The sequence below is a fragment of the Ixodes scapularis genome, unplaced genomic scaffold (assembly GCF_016920785.2).
Source record: "Ixodes scapularis isolate PalLabHiFi unplaced genomic scaffold, ASM1692078v2 PGA_scaffold3__209_contigs__length_174095766, whole genome shotgun sequence".
NCBI classification, from domain to species: Eukaryota; Metazoa; Arthropoda; class Arachnida; order Ixodida; family Ixodidae; genus Ixodes; species Ixodes scapularis.
The window spans coordinates 170,598,963-170,623,248 of record NW_024609868.1 but is presented as its reverse complement, the minus strand read 5'-3'; the positions used below and the strand labels follow the sequence as shown (position 1 = coordinate 170,623,248).

Sequence of the window (24,286 nt, the reverse complement as noted above, 5' to 3'; positions counted from 1 at the left end):
AAATTTAATTATAAAAATTTCAGAGATGTTAGCGGAAGTTGCATTATTAACTTAGAATACTTGAGACTCGTTTATACATTTTGTAATAATAGCATTTTTGGTTTTGGTCTGAACGAGAAGTGGACAGCCCCACTACACTCAACATCTTTGGTAAATGGCAGTGCGTCATTAATGAAGAGACAGCTTCTAAAACGAAATTACATTCAGAAAAAGGCTATATGCATGAACATAATATTTAGGACGTCGTGTAACAGAAATTTCTACCTCTAGGAAATACAATAAAATGCCCCCGGCATCGAAATGCATCTCGTCTGCCATCATTTATTTGGGTGACCTCCCACAAATCACTAAGTACACGACTCTGTATGCAATCTGCTCTGCGGAAGACTGCGCGAGCCACCAAAACAACAATTTTGTTTGAAGGCCAAAAAAGATTGGCATCTATAGCGCTTTGCTAAAATAGAAGTGAGAAAAAACTAAACAAAGATAGCTACTAAAACGATCGAACAGACGCAGCGCGAGACTCCCAATGCCAGAAACTCTGGTGTACGCTTCTCAGGGAAACGCCCGGCCGATCGCAAACGTAAAAATTCCACTGATCTACATAAACGTGCAGCTTGAACGTGACATAAGCTGATGAGTCAGGGAAGGAAAAGGGGGGATGGGTGCGATGCTCGTTTAATATGCAATCGCTGGTGGCGGCCAAGTCTCCCCGACCTTGATCTCCGTGCGTCACTACCCCTCGACGGTAACAGAAACACCAAGCTCCGGTACGGAATGCCCACTCCTGCGTCACGCCGGCAATTGCGCCATCGGTACGGCGATGTTGCCGGCTGAGAACGCTGGTGCCAAAATTATATGCATGTTATTTTATTGCCTATCTGATAGAAGAAGGCGTTTTCCTTTTATTTTCTCCACTTAAAGATGATGGGAGGGGTGATTGAAAAACCTTGTTTGCTGACTTGTTGGAGGATTTGTGCAGAGGCTGTAGATTTTCTCGACCGCGTAGGAGAGCCGGAAAAGAATAAAGCCAGCGAGAGTAGGGGGGGAAGGGGGGGGGGGGGGGGGGGGGGGGGGTGGGTGGGGGGGGGGGGAGACGGAGGAGGAAAGCCCATATAGCTCCTTTCTTCTCTCACTTTCGCTGTTTCCCTCACCTCACGAAGCCGCAAATTTACACGGGGTGTTGACTACTACTAAAGTCCCGCTTCCCCCTGTCCATTCTCGTCGGGACTGCGAACTTGAAAGCCAAGACGTGCGTGATCTCGTAGTGTTTCGAGTTCTTCTGAAAGCGGCACACCATGAGGCCGAAAGCTACAATCGTGTTGGTGGTTTGTGTGCTTGGATGTGTGGCGCTCTGCACCGGTGAATTTGGAAATGATACGACCACGTCGACTACACCAACGCCCAACATAATGGAAACAATAAGGGCGTACATGGACATGGCGATGCAGTCTCCGGAACTGACGGGTTTATCTAGGAAGATATTGGGGGCGGACATTTCTACCAGCTGCACCATAGGTCTTCTGAAATTTATGCGTGGGATCAGAGCTCTGGAGCCCTGGGCAGTCAGATGTGAGTACACGTGTTTAATTGAGATTCAATTGCAGTATTGTTTTAGGCGCTAATGTTTGTTTTCAACTTAAAAAAATACATATATTTTAAATAATTCAAAATTACATTCGGAGTGAAGCGTTAAGATGTGGTTATTAAAAAGTGAACAGTATTTCTATTTTCTTTTAAGGTTTCCGTAACAACCATGATATTGAGTATTGTGTGGGGCATGCTTTTGAAAACGCCCCCGTATCTACAATAATAACAATAACTATAAACCTATATATTTTGGAGGAAGTATTAAAAAACTGACTTTTGTGTAAACGTAAATATATAATTTTTAATATTTCAATATTGTTTATTTCCCGGTACAGTTCAGTAGCTTTAAAAAATACCTATTTTATGTTATGTTGAGCATTCTATATTGCACGTAATTGGGATATACCTATAAAAACACATCAACACTACAAACTTACTAGAGTCTCGTAATTCTAATTTTATGTTTTTAGAACATGACTCGAGAGTCTTCAACCTTTTTCGTTTTTTCAGTGCTTGTACAGGTTACATATATGGTTATTCTGATAGACGCAGTAACTCTGTTATACAGCTTTAAATACTTGCGTTCTGTGTATGTTTAAAAATACAAAAAAAAAACAGCGCAAAGACAAGGGCAAGAACGATAAGGTATATTAAAAACAACTCTGACTTACATCTGAAATTTATTTGAGCTGACACTGAGTATAAATACTGCAACGCGAAACAAACAAACCAAGATAAAAATAATAAAGGACCGTCACGCGCTCCTTAAGCCACAATCACGCATCGCTCCAACGCATCTAAAAAGTAACATTCTTTATTTGAGATGAGGTAGTAATTGTGCGCTGACCGCAGTTTGGCCCTAATCTCCCAATCTTTCGTGCTTCTATTATTTGTCAAGTGAGTTTATTCTTGTTCTTTCTTATCACTTGACACTTGTCAGATTTGGGAGTTCACTGACAGTAACGGCAATACAAGGCCAGATGTCCTGACACAACCTTAAATGCGTCATAGTTATGTTATATTAAGCGATCATTCATGAATTGCCCCGTTTGACCGACGTACAGTCGGGGACAAAAGTCCCCAGGACGCGCGAGCTGCGACTGAAACGCACTGTTCAGCCATCTGCCGACGGGTCGCCTGGTTTCGAGATCACACAAAAGCGCATGCGCGTCCCACTGTGCCTGCAAACTTGTGTGTTTTCCCGCTCTTCTGTGGCGGGGCGCCTAACACGGAATCGGACGCTTGGTACCGCCCCAGAGATAGCGCTCGCGGATGACTTAAGTCTGCTACACATTCCAAAACTGGAGATACCGCTTGCGGCATTGTGCCGAATTTCGCCGTGTCAGCGAACCTTGTTTATAACCAGTTGAGTTTATCGCTCACTAGAGCTGCAGGGACTTCTTGCTTTATATGTGCCATGTCACTAAGCGCTATGCCTAAGGCGGTACCACGCGCCCGATTCTGAGTTAGGCGCCGCGCCGCACAAAAGCGGGAAACACACATGTTTGCAGGCACAGTAGGACGCGCATGCGCTTTTGTGCGATCTCGAAACCAGGCGACCCGCCGGCAGATGTCAGAGCAATGCATTTCAGTCGCAGATCGCGCGTCCTGGGGACTTTCGTCCCCGACTGTACATACCTCCGACCACACGACGACGGAGTGGAGTACACAGCCCCCTCTACACAAGTCACAAATCGCTCATCGTGTTGCTCTGTGCATCCCTTCTTTACGGTATGTTACATCTTAAGAAGCTAAGATAAAACTGTGACATTTTTCTAACTCCAATAGCTTTCACAGTGGTACCTGACGTCCTTTTTTAAGCTAGCTCTCAACAACTGTCGTCACCAAGTAAAAAGGATACCCGCTGCTTCGAGATTTGAAGCTTGTCTGTCAAAGGTTTGTTTAAATCTGTGAGGGCAAGACTTCGACAGGGCATTCTTAAAAGAGAGGTTAAAAAAAAAACACGCTTTTACGATCTTTCAATCCGCTGAGGAAAACGGCAAGATGGGTTCTTAGCCCTCGGATCATGCAACCAAGACACATGGGGAAGACGAAAGTTAAGGCTCAGATCCAAAACCTAATGGCCCCATTCACAGGTATTTATTTCATGCGGCAACACCAGCAATTCTAGACAATATGAAAGTGAAGAAAAGAGTTTTGTATCGGAGTTTAACTAACGCAGAATGAAGAATAGAACGTATTATATTCCGATCGTAGGCTCTATACGAATACGCGCGATCAACTGTTCTTTTGAGCGACCGGCAGCGGATTGTCTTGATCAGAAGATTGGCTAATTTCAGCGTGTTTTCCTGTGCCGCTTTGGTTTCTGTAATATTGCCTACTGAGAAATATATTTTGTATGCATTTGTATTAGCTTTTTTTATTTTTCGGAAGAAAGGTGCATTGTGAAATTGTAAAAAAAAAAAAAGATATTTTACTATATAGTCCTGACATTCGCATATGTGCATAAATATATCATTCATCTGAAAATATTTCAAGAACAAGTTTTTCAACGTAAAAGTATCTTGGCGCATATCTTTTTCTTCAGAAAGTCTTTTGAAACAGCACATTGGTATTGATATGTCCCGCAGTTCTAGTAACCTCATTCGCATAATAAATCCTTTTCCTCTTAAAAAATATGTTAAAGACAACTTTGGGAATTCGCAAACAATGTTGTGAAGTGGTGCATCGCCCTTATTAGTGACTTGGGATTCCCAATGTAGCAACTAGACGGGCGAAAAAGGCGCATGACAGCTTCTGTAACTTCACGACTGTCGTCAATTAGGTTTTTGTTGTAAATTATAAATCGCAAATTGGTTTATACATGCGCATTGTTGATGCATTAAAATTAATAAGGGATTTTATAAAACAAGAAAATTGGTACACTCTTGGATCTCATGTTATTTATGATGTTCCTTTCACTATATCTTTTTTCGCGTGCAAGCTTCTCTTATTTGAAAGCAGAATTTGTGCAGTAGAAGCGGTCTTCATAAATTCAATGGATTTAAGTCACCATGTTTCTTATCTCCGTTTTAGAACGCAGTCTCGCGGGGAGTCACGTGAACTTTTAGGTGCACGAGGTCAGTGCTAATGGTTCCTAGCGTCATGCTGGAGTTAAAAAGATGGATGAAGTTCGTATTCAGAATATCATAACACAACAAAAGTAGGCGGGATTTTGTCTCTGATGACGATAGGTTGCCACGGAAAGTATCGTAGAAAAGTGAGCAACGTTCAGTGAACGCCAACTACGCAGACATGCCAGATCCATTCTCGCTCTACACCGCCGATGATAAGATGCGCAGAAAATATTGAATCTAACCAGTAATATCGATTTATGGTTAAGGTATAAAACAAATATAATCACTCGCAAGTTGCGTTTATGTTTATCTGTCTATGAAATTAAAATTCCACACATAAAACGTGCGAAATATACTAATAATAACGCAATACCTGTTCGGTGTAGTAGGTCCCTTCAGTTATTGTTCCTAAGGCTAAAATGTTTCGCGCCAGTTAAATATATTTAAGGAGCACTGTTTGGAGATATCTCTTATCTTGCATTCTTTTTGTGTGAAATGTATATGCTTGTCCACTCCTAATTATTAAACCCCAAATCGAATACCTAATTGCGTTGTAAGAACAACGAGAGCATCTAGAGATTTTAGCCCTGGAGAGTAGAGACAAATTGAAGAAGGCTGACGAAATTTGCCGCATGATAAGCAAAACTCGACCACCAATATTTCGCACGAGATCAGAAAGCCCTTCAAGATGGAATTTAATTGGTTACATGACACCAGACATATGGCTGGCTGTTGGAAGCGTGCGACAAGAGACTAGCGCCAACGTGAGGTTCCTTGCAGAAGCATTTCGCACTGACGACATTCTATGAAGCAGCCAACCATAGTTATTGATATAAGCTTACCTGAGCAGAGCGGTTAACAAAACGTTCGCCACCATAGTCGTCACCGTCCTTTTTTAGACAAGACCAATAAATCGAGAACATAGAATTCCTCCATGCTTTGCAAAAAGTTGCGTGATCATGTCTATCCCACTACCTCCACTCGATCCGCCAGCGAGCGAAAGCAGTCTGATAGTAAGAGGAGCAAAATTTCTTTTCATGTATATTATACCAAACACGGGCAGTCACGGTGCCGAGCCGTGGTGATCTTCGGAACGTTGAAGACGGGAGCGCTTCGAAGAGGCTTATGCTGCAGCGTAGATAAACGAAAAGCATGGTTGTATGGTGCCTTCATTGCCGCATGCGACTGCGGGGGACTCGAATGGACTCGAGATCCGAGCAACCCCTGCCTGTCAGATGACGTGAGAACACATAAAGGGAACGTTAAACGTGGGTAGGTTTTTGAATCTGATGGGCCAAACCTTTACTTCAGCGCGAGATCAAGAAATACGGCCGAGGAAAGGCGCAGATGCCTTCCGCGACCGCGACCAAAACTCTGTGGGCGCATTAAAAGAGGTCGATGTACGTATCAGTGCACAGGTGGACAGTCACTCGATAAATCCAGGCACACAAAACATACACCCACACCGCTCTGAACTACCACCTCTTCAAATGTATTCCGTCAAACATCTTCGACCCCAAGAAAAAGGATGCCAGCCCAAAACACAAGATAGAGGAACAGTGAAAGAGAAGGAAAGGGAGGAAAGATAAAGGGGCAAGGAAAAGGAGAGGAAGCTGGGGAAAGGGAAATAGAATACTAAGAGAGGGAAAATAAAAGAAAATAATAATTGCAGCCCAGTCTAAGAGTTACAAAAATTACAAAATATAGGTACAAATAATATTCACAGAAATACACAAAGAAACCGGTATTCCTAGTTTGGTATCTGTGGTCTTTTCTCTTCATTATTAATTTAAAATTTGTATTTCTAGTTATCAGCAATTTATACGCATTCCTAATAATAGTTCGCAGTGGGGTATGTTGATGCCCTCAAAGATTTCAGATGCCTAGTTGTTTCTTTATATAAAGGGACTCGATTATACGTAACTCTAGCATAAATGTTTCCAATTTTAATATAGCCGGAGAAATTCAGCATATGATCAATACAAAAAGTGCGTTTATATTTACGTTATGCAAATGATTATTTTCTTAATTAGCGAAACTACCAGTGTATTTTGAATTTTAGGCACGGTCCTTTTGGTCAGCTATCTGTATGCTTGTCGGTATGCAGTTTCTTCCTGCACTAACACGTACGTGCCTTTTTTCTTGTTATTAAATGTAGAGGTCATACATAATACGAAGGTAAGTTCAATATTCAATCTGGTGTCACACGCTCGTTTCCGACTAGAAATATTACGGGAGACGGGGAAGGTGAACCTTCTCGGCTTGTGTACCTGACAGAGCAATTATTGGAGGTGTTTTGGTAAAATCCCTTTAATATTGTATTTTTGGTTGCAGTAATCGACGCCAGTGGCAAGTATCCTACCGGGCTGTTCCAGGGAACGTGGGCGGATATTGGCGCCTACGACGAGTGCCTCGAAACCATCGTGAAAGATGAATTCGGCAACGAAAAAATCAGAGGCCAGTACTGCAACGTCTACATAAGGATGATCAACGATACCTCCTTCATTGATGCCATGCTGCCGGCTTTTCTCATGTCCCACGAACGGGTAAGTCTTGTAATGTTCACGCGCTCTTGGCATCGTTTAATTTCGTTACCGTGCAATCGAATGTATTGCAAGCGTGTGTGAAAGCTATAGCTTCACTAGCACGGAAGTTATTTGATCGGAACCACCTCAGTGGGGGCAACGCGCTGCAGTATGTTAGTCGTAAATGTATAGCGGTAGATGCGTACATTTTTTTTTTAATATAACTTCAATGCATTTCATACCTATTTAGAGAACCTCGCGTATAAATAATAAGGGGCCCGGGGGTGAGCGTAAACTGAAAACGCGACAAGAAGAGCTGCCTTCAAGTTCACTGTGTTGTGTTTTGAAACACACTTTCTACTCGTGATGCAATCAAATTTATATTTCTAAATCCCAAGAACTGGCATTGTTACATTCTCAATTAAATTCAGTTCTCTTTGATCATACTATGTACCCCTGGTAGGTGTATGTTTAATGTGGATAAAAAATAGTTGACAACGTAGAGTCAATTACGACAAGCGTAAAGCGCAATGTATACGCAGTTGTTTTTTTACAGAGCCTGTATATTTATTGCAAACAAGGAGTTGTGCTTTTTATTGGATTTTAAGTAGTGTCATAAAAAATACAAAGTGCTGGAAATTTGTAGCTTTGAAGCCAATCAACCATTTCACTACCTTACATAAATGGTAAAAAAAAAGTGAAGATGCTATGTTCGGTTTAATTTTCTCGCGGAGCACTAATACCGCAGTTAAGCGCGAAACACATGTACGACGAAACCGTCCGATCCGACGTCCGACCGCGCAATACGACGGTCGGAGGCGAGGGTTTTCAACACTCTCCGATGCTACGAAAACCCTCTCCCCCCAAGGTCATTCCGGCAGTCCGCACGTCGGATCGGACGGTTTCGTCGTACATGTGTTTCGCGCTTTATACGGGCACACTTCACCGCAGTTAAGTGCGACTGAGATGAGACGTAACTACCGTTATCGCTGCCCACTTAACTAGTGTATAGGCGGCCGTAGCTACTAATCGTACTTAAGTGAAGCTGCGGTTTAGGATGCTTGCTGGACACACTTAACCACAGTTAAGTCTGACCTAGTCACACTTAGCTGCTTTTAAAGGAGCCCGTATAACTAGGGTATGAAAAACTGTTGTTGAATATGTTTACCTTACCCAGACAGCAACAGTGCACTTTATTAACATACTTCTGTCCAGACTCCCGTGATCCTGGATATTCAGAAGGACGAAAGGGTTCCGGGAATTCGGCTGGGAATCTGCGGCATTTCGGATTGCGACAGAAACGATATGCAAGCTCTGGTAAACTCGTGTGAGTGTTTGATTCCCCCAAGTATGCGAGCCCGTTTCTTTTTTTTTTTTAGAGCGCAGCTCTTAGGCGTCCGTTCCCGGCTTGAGCGGCGTCGCCGTCGCCTTCGGCGTAACCGCGCGTTGCATGATGACACGTTTCCCATAATTACCTCACACGTGACGTCACGTGTGACGGCATGAGGGTTACCCTCGCGAGGGTCATGAGGTTTACCCTCTCGAGGGTTACGAGGGTTACCCACATGGGGGTCACGAGGGTTACCCTAACGAGGGTCACGAGGGTTACCCTCACGAGGGTGACGAGGGTTACCCTCACGAGGGTTACTTTCACGTGACATCACGCGCATCTAACGTTGCCAATATTTCCGCTAAATTTAGCGGCAGAATTATTCCGCTGTATTTTACGGGAAAATATTTCCGCGAAATTTTCCTTCGTGAAGCCACATGTGATATCACGAGGGTAAAATCTTCCGGCTAAATTTAGGAGAAAAATTTCTCCGCTAAACTTAGCGGAGAAGGAAGAGGGGCGTAACATCCCTCCGTACCCTCCCTTCCTCGTTCTCAAGAGCTACGCTCAAATTCGGCGTTACAGAATATTGTAAACGTCCTCATTTTTTTAACTTGTAGCCGAGAGGCTCAAGATTGCACTGTACATGGGCAAAATAACCTGTCTGAATTGTATAAGATAGTGTTTAGCCTCAAACTGAATATCACTCGCTTAAAGAAATGACTCGCTGTCAAATTTGTCTCATAAACGTCGCAGAGCCAAAAGGAATAGTAAGGCGAATAACGATGCAGGAAGTGCATCACCTACAACAATTGAAATTCTGCGTTATGTCATTTCGAGTGATGTTCATACGAACACAATAGTGAATTTTAAACGTTTTTTTGAGGAATTTTTTTGTTCTGCCTCGTCATATGCCGAAATTGTTTCGCAAATGTTAGTGGATGCCTGTCCAAGTTCTTTACGAGAATGGAGACACAAGTACATTTTTAATTGCGTAGTTAGTCTCGTGTAAGGTCCGTGTGCATTTTGTTAAAGTTTTTTTTATTGTGATATAAGAGGGAGGGAGTGAAGAAGAGTGGAACTATTGGCAGGAGGAAAGTTATACATTTAACGTTTAATTCATAAGAGCAAGTTTTCTGGTGCCCAATACTTTTTGGCAAAATTTAAAGTTAAATTTGATATTTACTAGAAAAGGCGGTTTAAGCAACAAAATTTTTGCGGGTAATCTTAGTCTGGTTTTGTCGGTAAAACGTGAACCTAATTTAGGGTCTTATGATTACAGAGTCATACCCGCAAATATTCGAGGGAACTAACATAATACACAGTTTTGGTAAAGAGAACAGGGCAACTTAACTTTTATTAACCAGAGTAGAAGCCAGGAAAGTACGAATACAATATATTTTCTATTAATAAATCGTTTACTGCTTCATTCACTAAAAATGCTTAGAATTGTCAAAAGTCGATGAAATAAAGTATTTTTTTGGAATTACACAGCCTACTCTCAGATGATATAGCGATAAAAAAGGCGACGTCCCCTCACAGTTCGAATACATTTGAGTGCGAACTATTTCTGCGATATTCTAGACGTAAAAAGTGAACAGCTTTCCTACGCGTAGTGGAACTTGAAAGCATAGAGTAGGCACAAGATTAATGTCCCTCGTCCTATAAAAAAATCTTTAAAAAAATGCAACCCTCGCAAAACGAAACACACTAATTCGCAAAAAAAAAACAAAAAAAAAACACTTTATTACACTTTTAATGGCTTTTGCGTTATAGGGGTCAAAACAACTACCGCATCTATATCTTTCGCTATAATGAAAACATCAAACTGCATATAAAAAGAACACAATTACGCTCTGAAGACGAACTGCCAAATAAATAAAAATTGAAACGATGCGTGATGTGGCCAAAACACTTTGGTGCATGTACCGCGTTAACAATAAAGCAGGCCAGCCCAACAAATAAAACGAATAATCTTTCGCATGTTGGGTATAAAAATGAACTCTAGAAAAATATCGTCAAAACGTTCTGCTTTAAAAATGTGCAACTGTACATTTTCTAGTAAAAACCGAAGAAAACTGCACGATGAGTTCAAGATTAAAATGCACGCGATTGACCAGCACCTCATGTAATTAGTATGATATCAACCATATGAATCAATTGCCACGGGATATATTATGAGGTATTTTATGTGTGGGGAGGCTTCGTGTTAGTCAAAGCTTGCTGGTCACTGAGAGCATCGCATCTCAACGTGTTGTATTTGCTGTGTCCATATGGCTTAGTAGTGCAAAGTGTGAAGTGTAAACGCCGTTAAACTGTACAATGTTCGGCGTACTCGCACACAAATTCAAAACCCAAGGTTGCACTTGCAATGTTTGCGTACTGAGTCTACAGTAAGTTAAAAAAAATGTGTTGTTTATATTGATCTTACTAACCACCTATGAATGAACAAACTAATAGCTGATAAAGGTTAAGTGCAAAGAAAGATATGCCTCGACCTGCACCACTCAGGGGTGTCGTGGCTTGAGCAGTGGGACGGATTCGACAAATCCAAAAGGTATACGTCACACTGTCATTTCTAGAATTCATCACAAAACTCCACGATATTTACAGTGGCTTGCGTGAATCGTGAATTTTTTGTCATCCGCGGAATATTTGCCCACTCTCGTTAATGAGTGTTTGATCGAAAGATGCACACTCCGTGGTTGGTGAAGTCTGGGACAGAGAGGACTGACCGGCCTGTTTATTCTGCCTCGTTTTCTTTGCAGTGATCACAGGTCCCACTAAAATAACCGTGAAGAACTGCGTCACAAGCTTACCTGTTCCGTGGACGAATGCGCAGCTGGGTATAGTGTAAGACTGCTGTTTTTTTTAAATTTCTTGCCTTCAGTATGATGTCAAATGGGAAGGCTTCATTATTAGATAAATGTAGAGGGGGTTCTGATGTGCATGAATGCAATCAACGGCGGCGAGAATGCAATTGATACAAAATGTATAAGATATGGTCATTTGAAAACGCCAGAAGCAAAACTATATTTTTTTCAGAAATTGTAATGCAGTAAATAAGGTACGCGGGCATATATCCACCCGAAACTATATAAAAGGGATCCCACGACAAAGAGCCTTCTACTATTGATTTTATAAATTCACTAATTTTTCTGTAGGCATTTTTAATTGATTTTGTGCTCTGTTGTTTTCCACGTAGACAATTAGTTTCCAATAGACACCACTCACTTCTCTACAAACACTTCTGCGTCGTTCAATTTCCTAAAAAGTGCACGCGCAACACGTTTTATCAATCCGCAGGGTAAAGCTAGCGAGTGGATTCAACACCCAGAGACAAGAATGTGGCCTTTCTTGCACCTGTTTGCTAATATATGCAATGTGTCGATGCGATCGGCATGCTGAACAGAAATGAACGTTATAATTTTCACACTGTAGTACAAGTTTTGTTTGTGTATTTAGGCGAATTCGTGGTTTTATTGTAATAATGTTAAAGTATCTGTTTTATGTTAAGGTTGATAAGGGAAGGACAGGAACATTAGACAGGTACCAAGACCGGGCCATAAATATCTCTCCAGATGTGGCGATTTAAAAAGCCTTACTACGTTCGGCTGTGCTCCGACGACCACACGCGTTTAGGTGTTCGTGAGCGTCGAACATTTTGACCGTCTCGTGCATTCGGCGTAACGCGTGACCTTGGCGTCGCGCCTGCTTGCCGCCGCTTCCAGCATCGCTTCGCCGGCCGGATACCGATGGGATTAAGACAACGCCTCCTGTTGTTTCTGTTTGCGATTTTTTTCCCTCTCGTTCGGCGAGAGGAAAGAGAAAAAAACGTGACCCATTTGTGCAGTAAGCCGTGGGCGACACCGACGATTGGCACTTCGGAAGGGAAAGTAGGACTTTAGAGAACTGCGTGGAAACACAGACTCTTTAGGCCCGTTCACACACTTGCGACCTCTTAAGGCCGAGTGCCTTGGAACTTAATATCTCTTGCGACGAGAGGACACACTGGTGCCATCGATTGGGTAGCGGTGTAAATTTGACGGTCCGGCATAGTTTCTATTTCTCTCGCGCATTATCCTTTCTTTCTTGCTCAACAAACTTGTGCCAACCTTATAAACGGGCCTTTCTCATAGGTATCATGCACATTTGACCTCGCAAATCTCGCAAAGCCTTCGCTCTTGTGAAACGCAGTTCCAGGGTCACCGCATAGATGGCACCAGCGTGCCGGTGTGATTTCTCGTCCTAAGAGGTTGTAAGGGGTTTCAACAGATTTCGTTGCTCTCGGTCGTACTCGGTTGCGAGTGTGTGAACGAGCCTTTAGGGAAGTTGTTGTAAATCAGTTTCTTATAAACCTTTCTTTTATAGTGGAGTTTAGGCTATAAACATTAAAGTGTTGGTTATTAAGGGGGAATGATAAAATTTTAGTGAAGTGATGTGTTAGTTACACGAGTAGTTATATTTTGCACAGTATCTTCCTTTATTGAAAACTCTGTCGTGTCGGTGTTGTTCCATAATATAATAATGTTAAACTAATTTGGTGTCCAGAACAAGAGTATGGGTGACCTTCGAACTGTGTTATATACTTATAGACACGTTACGGAATACGCCGCAGGTTTAGACTGACAGTAATTTATAAATATAGGCATACTATGAAACTGAGCTCTGAGATTTAATATATTCTTAACAAAATTCTTATTTTATGCACCAAGCATACAATTTTTGAATCTTCCACATTCACAATATATTCTTTAAACATATACGTTTTACAGTGCTACATACATGAACAAACTCGGAGTTTTACGAAAATGTTGAAAATAAGACAGGGTTATATGTTTTAGTTGTTTTAAAACACATTAAAGGCCGCTGTACAAACGGGACGTTCTGCAGGGAAGAACCTTCTCTCCCGAAGCTGGAGACGGGGAGGGAAAGGGCCAGCGTTGGGTGGAAAGGGCGTCTAGAGAATGGGATTATCCTCGGGGCGAGCCATCCTCTCGAGAGGGAGTGGGGACGGAACAAAGCTGCCGTGGGGTTCCGGCTACCAGGTGGAAGATAAGCTTGTCAAACGGCGACCTCGGATGCGAGGACGGGCACGTCAAAGAATTTGAAAATAGCTGCTTGATTAGCCGGACGACCCAGTGCGGTCTACTGGCTCTAGAAGGTGACTCGGATGAAGAAAACTCGTTTTGCTCCAAAACTCTAAAATCATTCTGGAACGTGAACTCTTCCCACAAATAAAAATAACACATACATGAAGAACTACGAAGGCACCTAAGCTTTCTCCTATGATGTGAGAATGCGTGAGCATTACAGGCAGGGTTATGTTGGCGCAATTTGCAATAAAGAAAGAAAAAAAAAAGTTATGTCGACGCAACTAGGCGCAACGAATAGCGCGCTAGTTTCACGATCAAGCGGGCCTAGCTTCGAAACCGGGCAGGGGATGATTTTTTTCTCGTGTTCTTTTTTTATTTCGTTTTTTTTTTGTTCGGTCACCTGACAATAAAAATCACATGAACAGAATTTTTTTTTTTTTGGCCACGTCACCAGAGATTTTTTTTTTTATTTCTCCTTTTCTTGTCTTTTTTTTTTCAGTTTACGCTCCCTTTTGCAAAACTCTTTCCACCTATTTCGCGTTACTTTGGCGTTAGCCAAACCATTTTATTTATGGCAGGGAATTCTGCCGTACGTATCTTATGTTACTATTACCAACCCTGGCTTGCAATTCGCGTAGAGAATTTCGTCCGGCAACCAGTTTGGGAATGACGAGGCCAAATTTGTGTTATAATTTTTTTGAGGTATAAGCATAATTTCGGCCTCGTTATCCGTCGGTCTTTATGATTGGCTCTTCAAGTATCTTTTGGGAAGGCAGACGACTGGCATTTTTAGAGTGCGCGTGTGTCGACCAGAGTGAACATTGCTGAAGCGCCTCTAGTGTGATTTTGGCCGTAAATAACTGGAGGCCTCGGGCAAACCCACCCAATGTAGAAAAGTATCTACCTTTCTGGTTTCATAGAGAGCTATGAAAGGGACGAATCGCAGCCGAGTCAAACTACCGGCTTGCAAACGTAATCGTGTTGACAATAGCTCCAAGGAGTTTGTATGACTCTCTCTGGCGGTGTGCAGAGGGTAAAGGCACGGAGGTAATATATGCTTTCGCCTAGTCACCTCGCAAGCGATTGGGTATTGGCTCCAGAGATCCATTTCGCTTTGTTTTATTACCGGGATTATAGCATAATTTCTGTGTTCCTAATTTCACAGACAGAACGAAATCGCATTTCTCGGGTGGCGTCACGGCGGTGAGACAGAAATCAATCAGTGTACCGGAATTCGACGCTTGTGCTCGTTCTATAGCGCTTCTAGAAACCGTGCGATCACGGCTGTGCAACGTTAACAATGCATAAACTGCAGTTACTTGTACTCGTATTGCATCGTGAGGGAACGACTATGACTGGGTAAACAGGAATAAAGAGAATGGGTGCGTGTGATTTGTTGAAGTTCGAATCAACAAATCAAGCTTCAACGAATGCGATAGTATTGCATTCACTGAACCAGCTATATGAGTTTTCAGACGGTATATACGTTCCAAGTATGCGATTCGTGTTCTGCCAGTGGTACCTCAGCTAAATTAAAAAGCAAAATCGACGTTGAAAAAAAAAAACGTTTGCGGTGACTCGAGCCGCTCCCGCGTCGAATCATGTTTCACGTAAGCGTAATCTTGGGGTCGATGCACGATGAATTGTCTTCAATCATAAAAATAGTTTGATTACGATTATTGGCAACGCTAAAAATTTGAAAGCCAAGCAGTGAAGACAACGGTGTTCTTATAAATGTTATATACATTTTATTTTACACTGTTTGAATACGCTGCCGTCGTTATGTTCTTGAATTATTCGCTAGCTTGTGGCGGACAGGGAAATCTTGCAGGACCATATGATAGGACCTACACTAAACCTGCCGCGCTTCGAAAAATGTTAGTCAAATGCATACAAGCTTGTTCAAGGCGGACGGAGCGTTGCGCATCCGGCAAAGCGCATTCGGTCGCTGCCCGCGGCGGTTTTTTTTTTTTTTTCCGAGCGGCGAAATAATTTTTAGTCAAGCAGCAGGCCCCCTCTTCGGCGGGTTCGGCCGGATTAACGGAGGCGTCTCCTAATCCATTCCCCGTGTTGTCCTCTCGGGGGAGGGCGGTAAACAGGTGGGGGAGGGCGTTGAAGGAAGGAAAGGAGGGCAGGAGAGGAGGAAACGCAGAAAAAGTGGAAAGCGCGAACTGTACGGCGGCCTTTAAGTTGTGTATTTAAAAATGTATTCAATGTGGTGTTTTTTATATATATTTTCGCGAAACGTCGCGTTTGTTCAGGCGTGTAGCAGTGTAAATACGAATCTTTATACTTAATATTTTGGAAATTGGTTCTCAGCTGAACTCATATTTCTCAACTGATCAAATCATGTCAGTCATAAATAGCGATACCAAGTGCCATTAGAGCTAATGCGCTATCAATGTTCTTCTAGGATTTCCCTTGGAGTGATAATTCTGATATCAGTCATGAGCTCTATCGTTGACGTCCGGCTTACACGAAGTGAAAAACTGCAAACCAAGCCAGCACGAAGAAGTGAGTTCATATTCATCACCTCTTTACGGGTCTGGGAAGGATAGTAGTTTGCAATATTTCTATCTCGAGTGCTTGTTGTTGTATTGCTCGAGCATGGACATCGGCTGCCTTCTGTTCCAAATAGAACATATATATCTGAAGACCCATATACATATGACGATTAGCCGGGTTACTAAATTTTTCTAGAGTCATTTTTGTTTTGTTTCCAATAAAATAGTTTAAAATGAAAAGTACTTCCACCAGCAGGAATGTCAGAAATACAAGAGTATTTAAACAAATGTTTACTGGTTCACAAGATGTTAGTTAATATGATTGTTAACGAGTATAAAGATCTCTCGATCTGCCAACTTTCAATTGACGGTAGGTCAACCTGTTCAAATTAAGTAGTTTTAAAATATTTTGCAACGGAAAGAAATTGACGAAGTTCGCTGTACAAATTATTTCCTTTCAACTGAAATAGCGGCTTATATAAAAAAGGGCATATCAGTGTAACATCGGAATGGGGAACATCTGCTCTTTGGAGCTTTAAACTCAGCAGCAATATATAGAAATGATAAACTAAGGATTGAAATCCCGATTGTATCTTGTTACGAAGATGAGCCGCAGCCACGAATAACATAGATGTGCTCGGATGATGAAGCCGAGTGCTTAAAAGGTGGCAGGGTCTTGCGCGTGGGCCTTGTCGGCATTGCGCACCACTGCTGCAGTATCGTCTTCTTCCTTTTATGGAATTCAGCCCGTAAATTCATTTGGTGTCAATTCATTGGGATGCCCACGTAAGCCTCTAGGCTCCTAAAATAGGTCACTCTGGAACAAAATAAAAAGAATCGCATCGGCATATAAAGCATTGCACCCCTTTCTCCTCGACCGCAGGCAGACTGATGAAGTACATCACAGCGTTCTCAATTCCTGCAAACACTCGCGTACTTCTTGCGGTCAGCAAAGACAAGACGGCCGAATCTTACAACTACCGTTTTCTCCACGGGCTGCGCTTCTTCAGCCTTTTGTGGATCGTTCTTGGTCACACATCCATCGCCTTTGACCCCATCGTGTGTAAGTAAATTTCCCCTGAATGCGGATTTATGAATGTCAATCATACTATATTCACCGAAACAAAAAAAAAGAAAAAAAAAAGCGAAAGCGTCAAAATGCTGCGTGTTCTCGCTTAGCAGCTTGGTCGCAAATGCGTATATAAATGTCTCAGAATCATTATAATTTTAACGATCACCTGTCGCCCCTATTTGTATATGAAGTGCGTTGAATAAGAAACTGTATTTTGTGTCATAAGTACGATGCATACTCAACAATTCTGAAATTGAAAAAAAAAAAGAAAAACATCGAGTTACGTACCTTTGGGGAATGGATATGAATTAAGAAGATCGGTGGCTGACAAAAAAAAATCGTTGGCTACAGCAATAAAAAAAAAAAGCGGGTCGGTGGCCGAGTAGTCTAGCGCAAACCAGCTCGCAGCACGTGGGGCGAAAGCTCGTGTCACAGGACCCAGGGATCCTGGGTTCAATTCCAACCCCTGCCTTCTACAGAAGGTGCTATTTTTGAAGCCCTGAGACACTGAATAAATAAAACAACACAGGGTTCAGGCGCATCGTTTACTTTGCTATGTGTGAAAAATCTCAATTAAAACCTAATTATATTTTACGTCCTTGATTTGCGAAAATTTCTTTATTTTACTTTTATGAGAGCATATAATTAATGAGACTAATTTCGGAATACCTCGTCACCGCATCCTGGCATCTCAAATAGAAAACAAATTAAATCCTGAAGTTTGTGGTTGCGTGTTTGCTTTTAGAGGTGATTTGGGACTGTTTCCTAGCGCGCAAATCTTGCTGCTTCCACTGGGGCTTGGCCCCTAATCAATGTGCATAAAAAATGGAACCAAGGTCGCGAAAATCTATTTGTAATCATGGTATGCAGGCGTCTTTATTTACTGAAGTGGGCATAGAGCATTCAGGATTTTGTTGCATTCCTCAGAAGTAATTCATATATCCATATCTTTAATATTTAACTGCTACTACATCGAAGTTCTGCTGCTATGGGTTACTTTTTCATATTTAATTGTTCGAATTACTGCGCGCGTGCACTGGGTTCATTTTTTATTGTTTTGAAATGTGATCAGCAAGAGGTGTATTTCGTTGTCAAATTCTAATTATATTGAATTTATGTTTGTTCACTTGCAGCGCGGTTTGTCAACGTCCTTGAAATGGCGGGTAACTGGTCTTTCTGCGTGTTTTCGGCAGCGTTTCTGAGCGTTGATACATTTTTCTTCTTGAGGTAAGCATAAATAAACGCTTCTCTAGATATGCTCTATGATCATAAAAAGAAGAATAGCATTTTTCGAACTGGAGGTATGACAACTGCCTTAAGGTGGTTCCAATGTTTTGTGGATTATTTATCTATTACTCGCAAACATGTGTTGAATATGTTTAGGATCGCAGACAAAGTAAAATGTAATAAATAAAAAAAACTTATTTTGCTGGAAAATTATGGACGTAAAAGGATTTGATGGCCTGTCTAACAGCTTGCCTTTCTTTTAATTTTACTGCGGCGAAACCAACCTACACTCCTGGAGCACGTTGAGAAGAAGACGATGCAGCGTAATCATATTACATTTGTTTGTTTTCGCAGTGGGTTCCTGCTATCCTACAATGTCGTCAAACAAAATGCCAACAGGTTTCTGATTGCTGTGGTAGCTATCACACGCCGAGAAATCAGGTGAGCTGGGATTCACAAATACAGAAATTAGGGAGCTCCTTAGACTCGCGCTATTTTACAGCGGAGCTGTTAAGGGCTATCCTCCGTTTCACCTTATGTTGTACCGCAGCGAAGGCTGGAAGCGCGAGCTCATAGCGTTGACAGCTGCCCTTACTGCACGAGAGCTTGTGCCGCCGAGATCTGCCCCAGAGCAAGGAGCTCGCGCTTACAGCCTTTCCTGCGGTACAACATAAGGTGAAACAGAGTATAGTTTCCCCAGGATCGTCAACCCCGAAAAGAAATGAAGGCACCGAACCCTGGACACCTACCGCCATCAATGAGCAACGGCGGCAAGCCATGTAATGGCCGACGTGCGGCCGGCCATTACTTTCGCTTGCACAGCTCCGCTGGTCCTCGTTCTTCACCAGGGTGGAAAGGCTGAATGTTTTTAAAGAGGAAATGTGCAGAAACGCTTTACTTTCTTTCATCGCGCCCTTCGAGAACCGCTCATTAGGGAGTTTTAGTAGACCACGTTTCCCCTCCGCTAACCCTCCGCTACGAAGAAACAGCCACTGCGCCTGCGCGCCGATGGCCTTTGCTGTAGAGTTCCGGGTAGCGGAGGGGCTTAGCGGAGGGGGAAGCACGGTCTACTAAAACGCGCTATTAATTGATATGAAAGTATTGTTATCGCTGACATGATAAAATTCACATTAGAGTGCACAAAATAAGATTCAGTTTTAAGCACTCAGCCTCAAAGCTTTTATTGTCCGCGTGTGTTATTTCATATTTTTTTGTAGTTTCATGGGTTCTCGATTCTAGGAAAGCGTATTATCCCAACGTATCAAAACACTCCGTAAGCTGTTTCCGAGTATGTTATTGCAGAAGATTATAAAGGAGCTTTCATTTTAGAGCGCAGCTCTTAGGCGCCCGTTTCCGGCTTGAGTGGCGTTGGCGTCGCAGTCGCCGTCGCCGTCGGCGTAACTGCGCGGTGCATTATGCATAAATGTCCCATAATGCAACGCGCCGGACTCGTGACGTCACGAGGGTCACGTGACCTCACGAGGTGCACGTCACGGCACGAGGGTAACGTGACGTCACGAGGGTCACGTGACGTCGCAAGGGTCACGTAGCCTCACGAGGGTCACGTGACCTCACGAGGGTCATGTGGTGTCCCGAGGGTCACGTGACCTCACGAAAGTCACGTGACCTCGCGAGGGTCACCTGTCGTCACGAGAGTAACGTGAGCTCACGAGTCACGTAACACACGAGGGTCACGTGACGTCATGACGGTCACGGGACCTCATGAGGGTCACATGACCTCACGAGGGTCACGTCACGTCACGAAAGTCGCGTGAACTCACGAGGATCACGTGCCGTCACGAGGGTCACGTGACGTCATGAACATCATGTGACGTCAGGTGACCTCCCGTCATGCGTTGCATTATGGAAAACGTTGCATGACGCAACGTGCGGGAGGAGGAGGGGGAGGGGAAGGAGGAGGGGAAGGAGGAGGGGGGAGGGGGAGGAGGAGATGGCAAGGTAGTAGGACGAGGAATGAGGAGGAGGAGAGGAGGGAGGAGGAGGAGATGAGGAGGGAGGAGGACAGGAGGAGGGTAGAGCACAGGACGAGGAGAGGAGGAGTAGAGAGTACGGATGAGGGGGAGGGGCATACCCTCCCCTCAGTACCCTCCCCTCCTCCTTCTTAAGAGCTGCGCTCTAATTCGGCGTTACAGGAAGTTTATAATGTCATTCATTTTTTTAGTACGTGCATTTATCGCGTGCACACAACTACACAAAAACGCACAGCATTGCAATGTACGCAAGAACAACGTAATATCACATACACGCGAAATATAAATAAACCACATACATTACAACGGTAAAAACGAGTAATTGAAACACATGAACGCGATACAAATAAATAGGCGCTTTTATTTTGCAACAGTGTGTAGCACAGATACACACAACCAGCTAACTTCTACATTGGTGTTATCGAACTTGTTCTTTTAGAAAACCTTCGTCTATGGGTGGTAGGGTTTGCTAAAGTCGCTGGCAGAATGAGAACGGCAGGGCGTGTCTTCCACACGCCTGGCCCCTTGCCACGAGCTCCGCGCCGTAGGCCGTGCTTTGGCTTTCGATCGAAGTGCACCAGACGCCCAAGCGTTGTCCGAGGTTCCTTAAGGTTTCACTTTGTCAGTGACTAAACAAATCAAACTGCTTGTGTGTTTCAGGGTCACGGTGCCAGTTGCGTTTTGCATAGCATGCTTCTACCTCACACCTCTCGTAACATCGGGTCCGAATGCCAAGGTTCTGTTCGATAAGTTCTACAATGAAGTGGAAACGCACTGGTGGCAGCTTTTACTCCAGGTCCGAAACTTCGCGAAGGCATCCGACCTGGTACGTGTTTATTTGCAAATGCAATAGTCACGAGTGGTTATTGAATAATGCGGGACAATAGAAAAAACAAGTCATATTTCACCAAGGACTAAGAATTCAATCTGTGCTCGTTTAAAAATTATTGCCTCTGGAAATCAGAGCAGAACTTTACAGCCATAAAAAAAGAATAACGAAACTCGTTGTTGGGCGGTCAGGCGAGTTATGCTGAGGAGGCGTGTATGCGCAAGCAAAGACGCCAATAGAAATAAGGACATGGATAAGCCTTAGTTTCAACCGTAGCCGGCGACAGGCTAAGTGAAAGGTCCTCCCACCTCTTTCCACTTTAGCAGAGCCAATTCTGGAAAGGAGGCGACGTCCTCTCCTGCATTTGTTATTTTCAATTTTAAAGAGGTGAGAGGAGCTTACAATGCAATCTTAGTCTGTCACCGATTACAGCTTAGTCGAGATCAGACGCCAGATTAATCTTACGCAGAAAATAAATAAGTTGTTGAATAGGTGCTATGCTGAGTGTGTGAGTCAACGTTTGCGCTGTTATCTTTAGGTTATGAATAGCTAACTGGCCAGAGCCTCCAGCCTTAAAAGGTACTATGCGCAGATCTTGTTATCTGCGTCACGAAAGCCCGCTATCTCTTGTCTGGCGATTTCCTCCGGAAGACAAATAAATAAATTTTGCTGCAACATTATGAATGCCAGGACATATGTGGAATGCCCCACAGGTCTGGTTTACAAAATTTCGCTTTCATGTGGAAGGGTGCAAGGTACATTTGTCAAACATGGGTTGTGTCAATGACCAAGCATTAAAATATGAGTTGTCGAGAAACAATACTGGAAATTGGTATTTATCAATGCAATGTGGGGAATGCATGTGTGAACCCGGTTTGAGGACATTAAGACTCTGGGTGGAGGTCGATATACTTCTACTTGAGAGTTGATGGTAGCTTACCACCTAAATGGGAAAGAAAATGCCCGCGGAAGCGACAGACATGTTTCTATGACTAGTATCCAATCGAAATTCCTATCTCGTATTTTACCGCGACATTTACTATCCAAATGTTTTTTTTAGGTTTTCTGTCTTATTATTTCCCAAACAGCATGCTGCTCACGCTCCTTCGGAAATTTTCGCTGGCGCCGCGCCACGATTAAACTAGTCGAAAGCAGCGCTTGTTCGTCTCTTCTTGTTCGTTTCGATTGGCGCATACAACTTTCCTGTGCATAAAAGCGAAATGAAGGTAAAAAAAAAAAAAAAATCAAGACTGTCTATGGCCATGTGGTTTACGTTTTTGGGTTCCAAATATTGTGAGTTTATGATTAGTAGGCGCGCATATGTGGTTTGATTCATGCAGTTCTCGATTATTTATTAAAATGTACAGGTTAGACCAATTGGTTTTAAAGCGAGTGTTTAGAACTCTGTTGATCTAGCGATACTTGGTACATTCTTAGGAATACCAATACTTTTTTCAAGGGTTACATAAAATATTCAGCTTATGCCTCACTTCGAGTATGGATTTCCTCATGTGCACGATGTATAAAATTGCGCCACCCCCCTTCCTTATTATGCTGGGTTTCGTGTTAAGATTATTATTCCTCAAGGTACGCAATGCTATGTACATTTAGCTGTGCTATATTCCAGCAGCACAAAAAAGACATTCTTTAGCTTTTTTTTTTATAAAACTAACAAGGGCGTATTGCAATTAATATCAATTCTATAAAAGCGTATGAATGGCGCCAATTATAAAATGAAATTTTAGATTAATAACTATGTTTGCAACAATTTCTCGGATCAATAGCTGTCTGTCGTATTTATGGTTGTGTCTAATTCTACAGAAAACACTCGCAACCTTTCAATTAGGTTTTTGGTTTGTTTTCGATTCTTTTAGTTTGTTTTCGAAATAAATCGTGTTAGTCTCTGCTATAAATAATTCTAAAATATGCTCTTTCTGGATTTCAGGAATGCTTTCCTCACCTGTGGTACCTCTCAACAGACTTCCAATTATTCCTAGTTGGCCTCTGCATTCTCCTGATATTTAGAAAGTGAGATGTTTCGTTTTGTTTTATCTTATTTAGTGACCAATGCCGCTCGCATACTAACCCCTCTTAATTGGTGTTGGCAATGATTGTTAAAGGACTACCTGCGATGTTTGATCATCACCCCTGAAAATATATTGTTATCTCCCTACGGGTCCGTCACATACACACGAAAAGCTTGTTTTTTAATAGCTTTGCGAGGCAATAAAATTAACACAATGGTCGAAATCACTGGATGTGATTAAACGGGCAGTTTGTACATGGGCTTGCTTAGTATCTTTAGAAAATAAGAAAAATTCAGCATGCAAAAGTACATAAAAGTATTAATGATCATTAAGTTCAATCGCAAGCAGATTTAGGTGTCGACCACAATCTCAATTCTTTTTTTTATAATGGAATAGTGCTAAATTGCACCTTGTTTTGATAAACTTTCGTTTTTTACGTGATGACTTGGCTTGCTCAATATCTTGGAATGGTAATTTTAGATTGTTTTATCGGCAATGAAAAGGTTACACATGTTTCAATTATTTTCGTTGTGACATGCAGGACTTCCTTCAATCCGATGCAAGTGAGAAACATTTCGGAGCTCATTCTATTATGATAAAAACACGGATGTTAAAAATAAAAAAAAAGAGAACATCAGGCTCGATTAGGTGATAAAAGTGTTTTTTTTTAAAATTCCAGTGGAAGTGAATTAGTTAAAAATGGATTGTAGAATTTGGTGCTTCCCTACAGAAAACACAAGGGTCTGTATAATAGTGCCAAAAGCAAGCACTTCAAGGAATGTAAATAGTATATTGAATTTAATGCCTGTGAACAAAAGTCTTTACTTAGAGGTTCAGTTTGTGTAATGCATATTGAAATTCTAGGGCATATCATTCTCTGGACACAAATAAATCACATCCCTCAAATTTCTGAATTATGTTGATGATCACAGGTGTACGAAGTGAGAGTATATTTTAGTTATGTTTAACATTTCACACATGTGGTAATATAAAGGGACGCATTTTGGTTCGAATGGAT

At 42.4% G+C, this 24,286-nt stretch overlaps 1 protein-coding gene across 1 annotated transcript; it reads left to right on the top strand.

Annotated features, from left to right (window-relative positions):
• The first annotated feature begins 1,298 nt into the window (after nucleotides 1-1,298).
• On the top strand, nucleotides 1,299-23,273 carry LOC115314802 (nose resistant to fluoxetine protein 6). The gene is made up of 10 exons (XM_040214863.3): nucleotides 1,299-1,572; nucleotides 7,002-7,213; nucleotides 8,408-8,519; nucleotides 11,291-11,375; nucleotides 16,032-16,132; nucleotides 17,006-17,185; nucleotides 18,328-18,421; nucleotides 18,776-18,862; nucleotides 21,073-21,238; nucleotides 23,187-23,273. The coding sequence occupies exons 1-10, from the start codon at nucleotides 1,299-1,301 to the stop codon at nucleotides 23,271-23,273; spliced, it is 1,398 nt and encodes a 465-aa protein (XP_040070797.3).
• The last annotated feature ends 1,013 nt before the right edge of the window (nucleotides 23,274-24,286 follow it).

Bases quoted from the DNA above. Each gene is read 5' to 3' on its own strand.
- LOC115314802 (XM_040214863.3), top strand. From the start codon at position 1,299: ATGAGGCCGAAAGCTACAATCGTGTTGGTGGTTTGTGTGCTTGGATGT. The intron at 1,573-7,001 runs GTGAGTACACGT...TTTTGGTTGCAG, and splicing joins GGAGCCCTGGGCAGTCAGAT to TAATCGACGCCAGTGGCAAG. The intron at 18,422-18,775 runs GTAAGCATAAAT...TTGTTTTCGCAG, and splicing joins GATACATTTTTCTTCTTGAG to TGGGTTCCTGCTATCCTACA.